We start from the raw sequence: 12,308 nt of genomic DNA on the forward strand, positions 1-12,308 counted from the left end.
GGACTACATTTCCCCCTCAGTAAGATGAAGAATGTTTTATTGCACAATCTGGATCGTTTCTTCACTACAGTAGACTCTAAAGGGACACACAGTGCCCATTTCTTTACATGTGATGGTGCACATCTTAAGTAAGTGAGCTTGCTGTGTGCTTCAGTAATGTTTGCACTCACTGGTGTGCCTCATGTCCTGTCCAAATGCGGAGATGAGCTGCTGTTGCTGTGTTGCCAATGACGCATTCCCTTTAACTGCCTCTGCATATTCTGTGTTAAAAGATTCCTCTTATCTAACAGACCCTTTGCAGCACTCACCCCTTCCCAATAATATTGCAATGTAGACATCGAAATATGGACTTACCATTGGCAGAGGAAGCTGAATGTTATGATACTTTAGCCCAGGCATTGCCAGTGTGGAAAAACCTACACATCTTTGCTGAGCTCCCATCACTCTGCACCAGTGCTCAGGAAGGATAGAAGGATAGAAACTGTAGCCCAGCAACATGGGGCGAGCACCATGTCAGCTACTCCTTCCGTAACCTATTCCTCTCATTTTTAGAAAGTGGAAAATACTACTGTCCTCAAAACTTCCAATTTTGAAGAAATGCTATTGCATTTTTTCTCCTTTTTACATGAAAAAATATTTGTCCAAAGCAAGAGGTGGGTGATATAAAAGATGTCTGTTAAGTAAGAGCAACTGTTCTGAGAGAGCTGACCCTAAATAGGATGTGCATCACAGCAGAATGTGCAGCATAAGTCACTTTTGTATTGTAACAAATGCCCATCCTTTTTTACATGTAGATGACTAGGAGGCAGCATTATAAATCAGCCCTAAAGTTGCTTTTCCTCTTACTTCCCAAGTTCCATGAGCTTCTAGGATGTGGGACACATTAGATTTGAGTGTTTGCTGCCAGTATTATGATGGCATTTTCATATTTCCATTGCACCATAACCTTACGCACGGCTTCCAGGCACTTTTCTCAGGCTTACTTTGCAATTTTTAACTCACCTGTGTCTTTTGTGCTAATTTAATTTGTCGCTGTTTGTTTGTTTTCTATGCCAGCCATTTGTTACTTGCGCCTTACCCTATTCATTTTTCAGGAATTCAGTGATATCGTTTGCAGAGAATTACTCTGGAAAACAATTGTAACATGCACTTCTTGGGCATTTGAAAGTATACGAGACCCTTATTATTTAATGAATACTAACTCACTTTTACAAGTAAATAATTTTGGCGTTTAGTACTCCAATGGGCAGTTTAAATTTATAACGGAATATCGCAGCCTAACTAATACCATATTCAAAACTATTGTGTTGAAAAATGAATTATTCCCTGAAGGAACACTAGGAACAATATGTTGCATAGGCATAGGGAATCAATATATTAATTGCCTGTTTTATTGTCATGCTAAAGGAAAAAAGCATTTGTGAGATCTGATCCTATTCTTGAAATAGATCCCTCTATGTTCATTGGGGCTTACTCCCAAGTAAGGGTTAATAGCTTTCCAGCCTTAGAGGATTTTCAGTGCTCTCACCCCATCCAGTGTTTGTGTGTGGCCCTTCCTTCGCCATAATATCTATAAACCATTCTCCCTGCTACTCAGGACACTCATTAGGTTCTCACTGAGCTAGCAACCGGTTGCAAAACTGAATGCAAATACAATCTGATAATAAACTTTAGTGATACAGCTTGCATAATCAGCGCATCTTTTGTGCCACTGTTTTTGTGCCTGCTTGCTGCATTTACAAGGCGTTGGGTGGGTAAATTTGTGCCTAGTTTTGGTGTGCTTTATTGTCTCTCTTTCTCTCTTTCGTTCTTCTGCCTTTCCTACTCAATATTAGTGAATTCAAAGCTGAAGAGAAATTCTCATTATGGAGGCAGCAGTGACCACATTGAAAGTGCAACAGACTCTGCTCTTAAGCAGTGCTACGTGGAACCAAATTCCAGGACTTACTCTGCCTCAGCCGCCCACTTGGCTGCTCCTGGTTCTACCTCCACCTCTAGACAACAAAACAGAGCCAGAGGTATGTGCTATGGCTGACTTGACTTCAGGTTAGCAATGGGGGCCTTGGCTTTGGGGGGGTTCAGCAAACACTTTCCAAGTTCAAGCGAATAAAAAGCCTCAACATGCGTCTGACCAAATTGCGGGAGGCAGTGGAAGACAGGAGTGCCTGGCGTGCTCTGGTCCATGAGGTCACGAAGAGTCGGACTCGAGTAAACGACTAAACAACAACAACAAACAACAACAATGTGCAGGCATTGCTTCATTTACGATCTCCCCTTTCATAGAACTGGCTTTGCTGCATAAGTCCTCTTGTATTAATGCTAGCGAATTGTGTACATCATTTGTGTGTGGGGAGAAGAAGATAGAGGAAACAAGTAAAAAAAACCCAAAAAACGATTTGGCCTTTAATGTGGCAGAAACCTTTACGGGTGTAGACATGGGGTGGTTGGACAGTACATTTTACAGGCATGCTGTTTGTAAGTGTGTCACATGTTCTACCATTGGCTTTAAAACCACATGTTCTATGTCACATGTTCTACAGTGGCGTTAAAATTGAAAGCAGGTTTGTGCCATGGAATATGGGACTTAGTTCCTCTGCTCCTCCCAATGTGTATCTTCAGTGATTTTCTACCTTTGGGGCACTTTGCAGCTGAAACATTGGCCCTTGGACATTATTGGCGCTGCATGGCAGAGAATAATTTTTTGGAGACCATATATTGGGAAGCATCCCTTGCTAAGTCTGGAGAGTTCCAGGCAGCCCCCTTTTCTCCGTGCTTCCAGCCTAACCCTTCCTAGTATGTGATCTTCACTCCCATGACCAGACCTAGCATTTGCACCTATTTCAGACTTGACAGGTTGCATTAGACGCCTGTTTATGCAACGCACCTTCATATCTCCCTATATTGACCTATACCATTTCGAAAGTTAAATAACATGGCTAGACATGTCTGCTGGTTTTGTTCACCTCTGTTGAACATTACGTTCTGATATCTTGCATTCTTCTATCCAGGCCATAATTCAGAGGGTGACCTGTATGAAAACTTCCCTGAGGTAGAGCTTTCAAGCAGGCAGCACAGTAAGTGATCAGTCGCCCCCCCCCCCCTTTGTCATTGATCCTCAACACTAAACACTGTTCAGGGAGGAAGAGTGACCCCAGACCTCTATACGTGCCTTTTTGGGGTTGAGGAGGCTGAAATGGGAGGTGGGGAAAACCCGATTCCATGAGCAAAGTTCCATTCACAGTTCTTAGGATGCAAAGCATTATCACTGGAAAGAATTTGTTGCTGTTGCTGCTGCCGCATGATTTCTTAGAGCATTGTGAGAGACTTTTCTGGTCTTCAGTGAGTGGAAATGTTGACTTCTTTTCTTCCTAATTTGACGCAACTCGGGAGGTGGGACTCACCTTAGGCTCTCATGTGCCTCTTCTCCCTTCCAGTATCAAGGCCGAATAGCTTAGAGAACAGTGAAAATGCATCCTCCAGCAGCTCCCCTCTGAACTTCAAGGGTAAGATATATTCACAAATATAGGGTGGGTTGCATCCTGGCATATTCACCTAAAAGCTGCACTGGAATTCCAATGCATAAAGTTTTAATTTCATAGGGTAATGCCCTCTTATTAAAATGGGATGGATTGATAGAGGACAAAGGCTAATGTTTATGATTAACATATTACCTCTATCATCCAATGCCATATCCATATGAATACTAGTGGCTGGGAAGTATGGGGGGGGGGAAGAGTTCTCTTGTACTCATGTCCTGTTTGGCCACAGTGGGAGCAGAATGCTGGAACAGTTAGGCATTTGGCCTGATCTAGCAGGCCTCTTCTTATGATCACATTACTAATTGTGTTGTTGGTTGGTGTGTTTATCAGATTTATAGATGGCTTAATAATAACAACATATCTAAGTAGCTGACATAAAATACAGGTGTGTTTAACGTGGTTGGTTTTAAATCAGTGCTTCATCATCATCTGTTGATTTGTAGGGCACCTTTTTCAGAAAACTATCCCAAGTCCAAATGTTGTTTTACAATTAAATATATATATACAGTGGTACCTCGGTTTAAGTACACAATTGGCTCCGGAAGTCTGTACTTAACCTGAAGCATACCTAACCTGAAACGAAATTTCCCATTGAAAGTAATGAAAAGTGGATTAATCCATTCCAGATGGTCTGCGGAGTACTTAAACTGAAGCATACTTAACCTGACGCGAACATTTCCATTGAAAGTAATGGAAGTGGATTAATCCGTTCCAGACGGGTCCGTGGAGTACTCAACCTGAAGCGTACTTAACCCAAAGTATGAGTGTAATTGGTTCTGGAAGTCCGTACTTAACCTTAAGCATACTTAACCTGAAGCGAACTTTCCCATTGAAAGTAATGGAAAGTGGATTAATCCATTCCAGACGGGTCCGCTGAGTACTTAAACTGAAAGTACTCAAAACGAAGTGTACTTAAACCAAGGTATGACTGTATATTAGAAGCAATTGTAAATAATGATAGCCATATTTAAGTACAAAAGAATAAATCCACACAACATTATATGAAACAATACAAATAAACTAACCTGGTTTTGGGAACATATGGCCAAGTATGTCTCTTATTCTTTGGTATGGACGCTTTGGGTAGAGGAAGGGACGCAGGTGGCATTGTGGTCTAAACCACTGAGCCTCTTGGGCTTGCCGGTTGGAAGGTCGACAGTTTGAATCCGCGCGACAAGGTGAGCTCCCGTTGCTCTGTCCCAGCTTCTGCCAACCTAGGACTTCAAAAGCATGCCAGCTCCCTCGGCCTGAAAGTGAGATGAGCTCCGCAACCCCATAGTCACCTTTGACTGGACTTAACTGCCCAGGGGTCCTTCATCTTTGGGTGGTGCTCAAAGAAAGCTTCACAGAGTGAAAGGGAAACAAGATGGTAACTTTGCTATGTCTTAATCTCCTGGCACAGGTTCTTTTGACCGTATTCATGGCAGATCAGAGAGTCTCAGTAGTGAAGACACGGTGCTGACTAAAGACACATCTGGCTCACCTAGAGACGGCCTTTCCTTTCCCACCTCTTCTGCTCTTGGGGGCTCAAACACTAAGCACAATGCCTCCCTTACCAGGAACTCTGCGTTTTCATATGATATATCTCAGAAAAGTAACCCAGCCCCTGCACAGTCTGCTAGGCATCGACCTGCTTCTCCGGGCAGTGAGTTGGTGACTTTGGAAGAATTCCTGAAAGAAAGCCACAGATCAACGCCACTTAATGTAAGCACCCAGAACTCCATTTATGATTTGAAATTATTTATTCAGTGATTGACTGGTTGTGATTTATTCAATGAAATGAATACATTGACGTGTACACAGTAGGCTAGTGTTGGAGGAACTGAGGAAGCGGTGAATTTCTTTGACCTCATGTATGAGATGAGCCAACAGGTGCAAGGTCAGTCAAGCCAGTTGCTGTGGCAACGGCCCAGTGGAATATACAAGTGATTAAGGCATGTCAGCGCATTCGTCAGTCAGTGATTCTGCCACTGAGTTTGAGTCTGTGTTACGTCTTGAATTGCTGGAGCAACAAGATTGCTTTCTACTTGTCTGTATCTGTATCTGTAAAGCCTACAAGCCGTATGCATATATCCATATCTGGAACTGTATTAGAAGCCTGATCTTCTGCAGCAGCAAAGGCACCGAGTTGCACCCAACATTGGGGGGCCCTCCGTCATGTGCCCTCTCACCCAGCCAGGCCAACAACCCGCCACCATCCACTCACCACCTTACTTTTCAAAAGGCGCCCTGGCAATCATGAAAGGGGCGTGCTGGGGCGAAGACGCTTCGCCCTGCTGCAGCTCTGGCAGAGATTGCCAGCACGCCTTCCCGGAAGGCTCCCTGGTGATCCTCGGAAGGATTAAGTTTACCCATCCATTAATAAAAGCATAGAAATCGGGTGGCATCTTTGTGTATACATATTTAGATAGTGATTTTATTAGCTCCATGTTCATTCAGTTTCTTTGTTTTCTCAGGACGCATCCAGCAGAGACGACTTCCTGAGTGACTATTTCAGAAAAGCAAATGAGCCTCCATCTATTGGAAGTCAGCTTTCTCAGGCAAATAGGAAGGAGGCAGCCAAGATGCCCACCATCTACGTCACACCAACTGTAAAGATGTCTGGTGCTAATGAAGACGGAAGGCTAGCCAAGCCAGGCCACTATGTCAAACCAAACCTTCGGCCAACAGAATCTGAGTTTGCAGCAAACTCCTCCAGTTCCTACAAGCTTCCTCCTGCATCTCAAAGGGGATCGAGGCAAGTGGCACAGTCTTCTCAGCAGGGCAGTAACGTGAGCAAGCAGAGCGCATCGTTGAACCGTGCATTTAGCTTGGCTTCCGCAGACCTCCTCAGAGCCACTGGTCCAGAGGCATACAGACGCTACGACAGCCTTCCGAAGCCTGTGACTGCCGATCTCCAGCTGGGCAAGGACTTGGATAGCCAGACCTCTCCGCTTGCTTTAGCAGGAGGCTCCCAGGTCTCGCTGAGAGAGAGGCCGCAGTCTGCAAAGGTGACGGGTTCTCTGCAGGGTGTTAATTCTCGCTGCCGGCAGCTTGATGTCAGACGGCTCTCTCTTGCGCCTCCAAAAGATGAGAAGTCACTCTTGTCCCCTCCGTTTTCTTACTCCCCAACCACTTCCAAGGATGACCTGAACTCCCAGCCACAGGAACAAGCCAAGCCAGGTTTGGAGCAGCACTGCTCCCCTCCACAATACGCTGCTTCTAAGATCAAATCCAAACCGGTGCTGCGGTCTGGGGAAGTGGCCACAGTGACTCCTGTCAGAATTGTCTCTGGCAGCACGGAAGGGAGCAGCCCCCAGGGGGCGAGCCCAAGTGAGGCCTCTCTTACCAAAGGTCGATCCCCAGAAAATAAAATTCCAGCTGGAGGCACTGAAGAAGCAAACAGAGGGGGCAGCTCCCAGAACCCTCCATCATCACCAGATTCTCATGCTGATCAGCAGACTGTTTGGTATGAATATGGCTGTGTGTGATGTCCTTACCTTCCTCCCCTCAACCCCAAAAAGAGATGTACAATATGTGCTTCACTACTGAAAATTTGGTGGCGTCAGGCGTGATGGTGCCTCTAAATACAGAGCTACCTACCAGTTGTCTTGACTCTCTTCTAGATGCTAACGTACAGCCTTGCTTGGCCTGACGCCTTCCAGGTGCTTTGGACTACCAGCTCCCATCATTCCTTGCCAGCCTTAGTGGCCAGGGATGATGGGATTTGTACTCCAAAATTATCTGGAGGGCACTGGGTTGGGGAAAGCGAGTGTAATGGAACGAAATGCATTGGTGTACACTCGAGGCGAAAGATTGAATTGCCAAATGCAGCTGCTGCTCTTGTGCCTAGATGACCATGTGGACAGATCAAGCGTCTCCATTTCTTCCTGCTCTCCCTCAAAGCCAGGAATTAAGCTGAACTCCTGGAAGCACAGAGTCCTGGCAGTTTTGCTTCCCTTTAACTCTCCTGCTGGCCCTGTTTCTCTTCATTAATTGGAAAACTGCATATGTGTGTGTCTTTGCCTACTGGGTTCAAGCCTTAATAAAACGTCACCTGACAAAACAGGCACCTCCCTCCTATTTCAAAATGGCAGGCAATTTTTACTAAGCTGTAAGTCTTACTGGGTCTGGCTTGGAACAGCTGCTGTTTTAAAAATGAGGTGACTAAAACGTAGATGTCTCTGTCTCAACCCTTCCCTCTGATGGCTGTCACAGTACATTAGGAGGCCTGTTCAATGTCCTGGGGTTGTGTGTTGTTGTTTTTACCGCACCTGCATTGTGGTGCAGTGGAGGTGCTGCCTTTTTTTCCTATATGGCTAACGTTTTATGAAAAACACTGGAACGGATGCACTGTTCTTGTGGGGTAATGCCTCCTTTAAACAGTGACTCCATGCACTAGACTGATGTGTTCACTACTGCAAATGTTAAATTTCTGTGTGGATCTGCTGGGAGCCAAGGGGAAATGAACAGATACTGCAATTCTGCTTTCCTCCTAATGTGTACAGTTGCTTGTATCGTAAATGATACGTAGCAGATTCTTTCGATGACTTTATGATTGCTGCAATCTTCAGGCTAGTTTTTCCACTGGAGCCAGTCATTTTAAGTAGTTGATATTTTCAGGCCCAGATTCTAACTGGAACTGTGTAGAAACCAAAACACATTTCTATGCACATGAAACAAATACTTTTTTATTAAATCATATTTATGCCCAGCTGAAAGACTTTTTACATTTCAGGAGCTTCACTGAGTGCTTATGTATATCTTGAGTGTTTTGTGTGGTTCTGCTGTTTTTATTGTAAAGATGCTTCCCCCCCCCCCGGGTGTGACAGATTACCTTCAACAGAATTGTAAAACTTCTCCTGATTTGTGATTTACTATAGTGAGAGAACACACAAATCTGTAACAATTGCACATAACCGGTGACTAGTGTGTAGCAGATCATATTGTGAAAAGAGCGAGATTGTTTATAATAAAGCCTTTTTGAAATACACGTTTCTGTCAATGTCTCTCCGGAGGATTGCATTAACAGCCATTCCAAAAAGGAAAAAAGGTGTTGGTTGACAAGTTGTAATTTTCATTCCCTCTTACTAATATTTATAGAAAGGCTTCCCACATTTGCCTCCAGACAGTGTCCTCCAACTTCCTTTCTAGGGTATAATATTCAAATACAGTTTTAATAATAAATTCATAGTACTTTTAATAAAGGGTTCCCATACATGCATTAGACCTCTTCTTTGACAGGTACTGAGATTTTGTGAATGATCTCTTAATCTTTTGGCTTTGTTTTTTGTCTCTTGAAGCTTGATTACATAAGTCAGCCTTTCCACAGATGTTAGTAACTTAACTAGTCAATCTGCAGGGTTCTATACAATTCTCTGGGTGGGCTCTGTCCACAGGCCAGCTGCTGGCTTTCCTCTTATATCAAAGAGAAGGGAAGGAATGGGAGAAACTGAGTTGTACTTATTAATGGGGATGTGCACAGTTAATTAATTGTGCCTGACTTTGATAGACAGTAATACCCCCGCGAACATCCGCCTCGTCTAGCGTCCATTCCAGCGAACGTCCGCAGCAAACCCGGAAGTGCCGGAACGGGTTACTTCCGGGTTTGCCTCTCGCGCATACACAGAAGCACAAACGGCTCCAAGCACATGCGCAGAGGCGGCGCTTTGACGTGCATCATTTTGGGGCTCCGGAACGGACCCCGGTCGCAAAACAAGGTACGACAGTAAAATGCCCCACTCAGCTACCAAGAGTCAGGCACTTGTGAAGCTGTTAGTAATACTCAAACCCATTGAAATCATTGTGGACTTCAATTCATTTCAATGGCGCTACTCTATCACCTAGTAACTTTACCAAGCTTACCCAGTGAATTTCACAGCTGTACCATCGCTAAGCCTTCCTATTGTTTTATTCCTTTTGCTGGTTGCATTCTCTTATTGTTGAACTAATCGACTGTTAGCTGTTAATAGGAGTCCAATCCAACTCCTCTCCTCTGCGCACACAAACGTCCCTCCCATAAACACAGCTCTACTCTCATGGCAACTTTGGAGTAGAAGCAGGAGGGTCAGCCAAGGTGGACAGACAGGGAGGAGCGGATGTGGTAGGGGACTGAACTATATTAAAAACTCACAAATTATAAGCTTAGTCATAAAGTTGCTCAATACATTGGAATATCAGACACAGAAAGAACTGCAAGCAAAGAATCCATATTTCATGTTCCCAAATACTATTTCAGCACAGATGAGGAGACAGCAACTTAATGGGGGAATGTCTTAAATTATAATGGTCCTTCTCCAAAGTTGGGCAAGTGGATATCTGCTCTGGAGGGTCTCCCAACCCCCTGGTGCAGATTTTCAGGAGCTGCACGTGGAAGGAAAGATGGGGAAGTGTGTTGCATCAGCAGAATTGCAACATTTGGGCAGGGAACCCAGCAGTTTACACATAATAATACACAAATTATAAGCTATTAGTCATAACATTAGAACTTCTTTCTACTCCTCTGACACATTGCATAGGTCTGGGGTAAGCATAAGCTCCCTCCCCAGTCCCGATCGTACCCACTACAAGTTTCTTCACTGTCCAGCAAAGCGGGAGGAGCCAGAGTAGTAGTAAGTAGTAGTAAACTTTAATGCGGTCAAAGACCAGCAAAAGAATAATACAATTCAGTTCATACATTATAATAATATTGAGCACTACACAATTTTAAAATTTTATAACATATTACATGGCTGTTATAAATCTGAGCCTTTGTCGCCTCTCCATCTGCTATGGGTTAACTAGGAACTTTATCTTTGGTGGTTGCTTTCGTCATGGCATGTCTTATTCTTGTCACCAAGTAGCAATATTTAGCTACAGCCCTATTGGTCTCTATATCTGTGTCAGCTAGCAGATGATTGGTGTAAGCTTCTCCTGATCGACCGGGCTGTTTGGCTAGGAGCAGTTCAATTAGCTCTTTTCTCGTCTCTTGGTATAACAAACAATGTAGCAGAACGTGCCCGATTGTTTCAATCTCTTTGTTGTTACATGGGCATAATCTTTGATCAAAGGGAGTCTTGTTATACCTACCAGCTAATAGTGCTGAGGGGAGAGCGTTGAAGCGGGCCCTAGAAAATGCCCAGCGATGTTTAGGATTATCTACCGACTTAAGGTAATTTGCCAAATAAATCTTTCGATGGTCATATAGGTGTTGTTAATTTGTAGAAAGCCTGGTAAAATCATTTTGTAATTTGTTGTCGGTGATTCTTTCCTTGATTAAATTTTTCGTCCTCCCCATTTCCAGACTTAGGAGATGCCCTGCTGAGAGTCCGTATCGGACCAGCTTCCTAAGGATGCTCTTCTCCCAACTTGATTGGAATTTGTCACAGTGTATCAGAGGGAGAAGGCCAGTGGGTGTCTTGTTAAGTCTTAGCCACAGGTAAAAGGCAGATTGCCATACCTTTGCTTCAACTCTTAAGGAGCCAGGAGCAATCCATCCATCCTCTTGACTTTTCACATTTTTCTCCCTGTAAATTGTAGCATGTTTTAGATGAAGCTTTTCCTTTTCACTTCCCCCCTTGTTTTTTTCTACCATCATACAACTGTTTCCCCCCTTGATTGTATTAACAACCTTTTCAATAGAAACAGCAGTTGGCAAGCTTTCTGGTTATTAAATTAAGGTCTGTGTGTACTGTCTGTCAATAAGAAAGGCAAAACAATATTCCCATTATGTTATTTAAAGGTGATGATATAAATATTTTAAATAAATGACTGGAATGCAAAAGAGATATTGCAGAATTACAAAATGTGTACAAACGCATAACTAAAATTCTGAAGGGGGGTAGAAGTCCCTGCTGGGGAAAGACTTAACACATTTGATCCCCGGGAATGAGCTGGAGGTACATGAGGCCAGTAGCTTTCTGAAGCTAAGCAGGTCTGTGTCTGGATGGGTGAATGACTGTGTGGGAACCACATGTTAGCTGTCATAGAATGACTTGTAGAGTTGGAAGGGACCACAAAAATAATCTAGTCCAACCCCCTGCAATGCAGGAATCTTCCAGGTCGTGACAGAAGAAAGGAAGGGTAGAAATGTAAGGGGGGATTGGGGAATTGTTCGCTCCGGCGAACAGGGTAAGAAAGAGGGAGCTTTTCCCGCCTGCGGAGCCCTTTAAAAGGCGTGGCCCCGCCCCGACCAACCTCATTGGCTGGTCGTGGGGTGACGCAGGCGGGGACCTACCATCACGTAGGGGCTGAGCTTGCAGCCCCTACGCGACGGTACAGTCGGGCAGCCCACAACCCCACCTCCGACGCAGGCGCGGAAGTGGCTTTCTCATAACTATGATTAAGAAAAAGAACACTAATACCCAGCTAAAAGCCTATAAATTTGCACCCATGGTGTAGAGAAAAGTGAATGTAGATCATTTCTTCCCCCTCCTAGAAAACTGGAACTCTGTGCCATTAAATCGGAAGCATTTCCTCACATAACACACAATTTATGGAAGGTGTGTAAAAAGATTAGGCACATTAATGGGGGGGGGTATATGGTCTCCCCACACATGTCGGTTTTGCCCTTAGTTAGAGCATCAGCTTCAGAGGCAGCCTGCCACTGTCCACCAGATGCCAGGGAGGAACAGCGAGAAAGGCCTCACGTCTCGCTTGCAGGCTTCCCAGGGGCACGGTGGCCCCTGTGAGAAACAGGAAGCCAAACTCAATGGGCCTTCAGTCTGATCCCGTGAGAGCTCTCTTCTTGTGCTCTCTATAATGACAAGAACTGATCATTGTTGCCTCTGCTTTAGATACATTATAAAAAAT

General features: G+C 44.3%; 1 protein-coding gene across 1 annotated transcript in view; it reads left to right on the forward strand.

Moving 5' to 3' along the window:
* The window catches only part of CCDC88C (coiled-coil domain containing 88C), a 105,348-nt gene extending 93,050 nt beyond the window's left edge, over window positions 1–12,298 (forward strand). The window contains exons 26-30 of the mRNA XM_060272263.1: window positions 1,836–2,018; window positions 3,009–3,074; window positions 3,435–3,503; window positions 4,942–5,243; window positions 5,996–12,298. Coding sequence (XP_060128246.1) covers window positions 1,836–2,018; window positions 3,009–3,074; window positions 3,435–3,503; window positions 4,942–5,243; window positions 5,996–7,009 — 1,634 coding nt within the window. The 3' untranslated portion in view covers window positions 7,010–12,298. The remainder of the gene's footprint in view (window positions 1–1,835; window positions 2,019–3,008; window positions 3,075–3,434; window positions 3,504–4,941; window positions 5,244–5,995) is intronic.
* The last annotated feature ends 10 nt before the right edge of the window (window positions 12,299–12,308 follow it).

Source organism: Zootoca vivipara, chromosome 1 (genome assembly GCF_963506605.1).
Source record: "Zootoca vivipara chromosome 1, rZooViv1.1, whole genome shotgun sequence".
In the NCBI taxonomy this organism is placed as follows: Eukaryota; Metazoa; Chordata; class Lepidosauria; order Squamata; family Lacertidae; genus Zootoca; species Zootoca vivipara.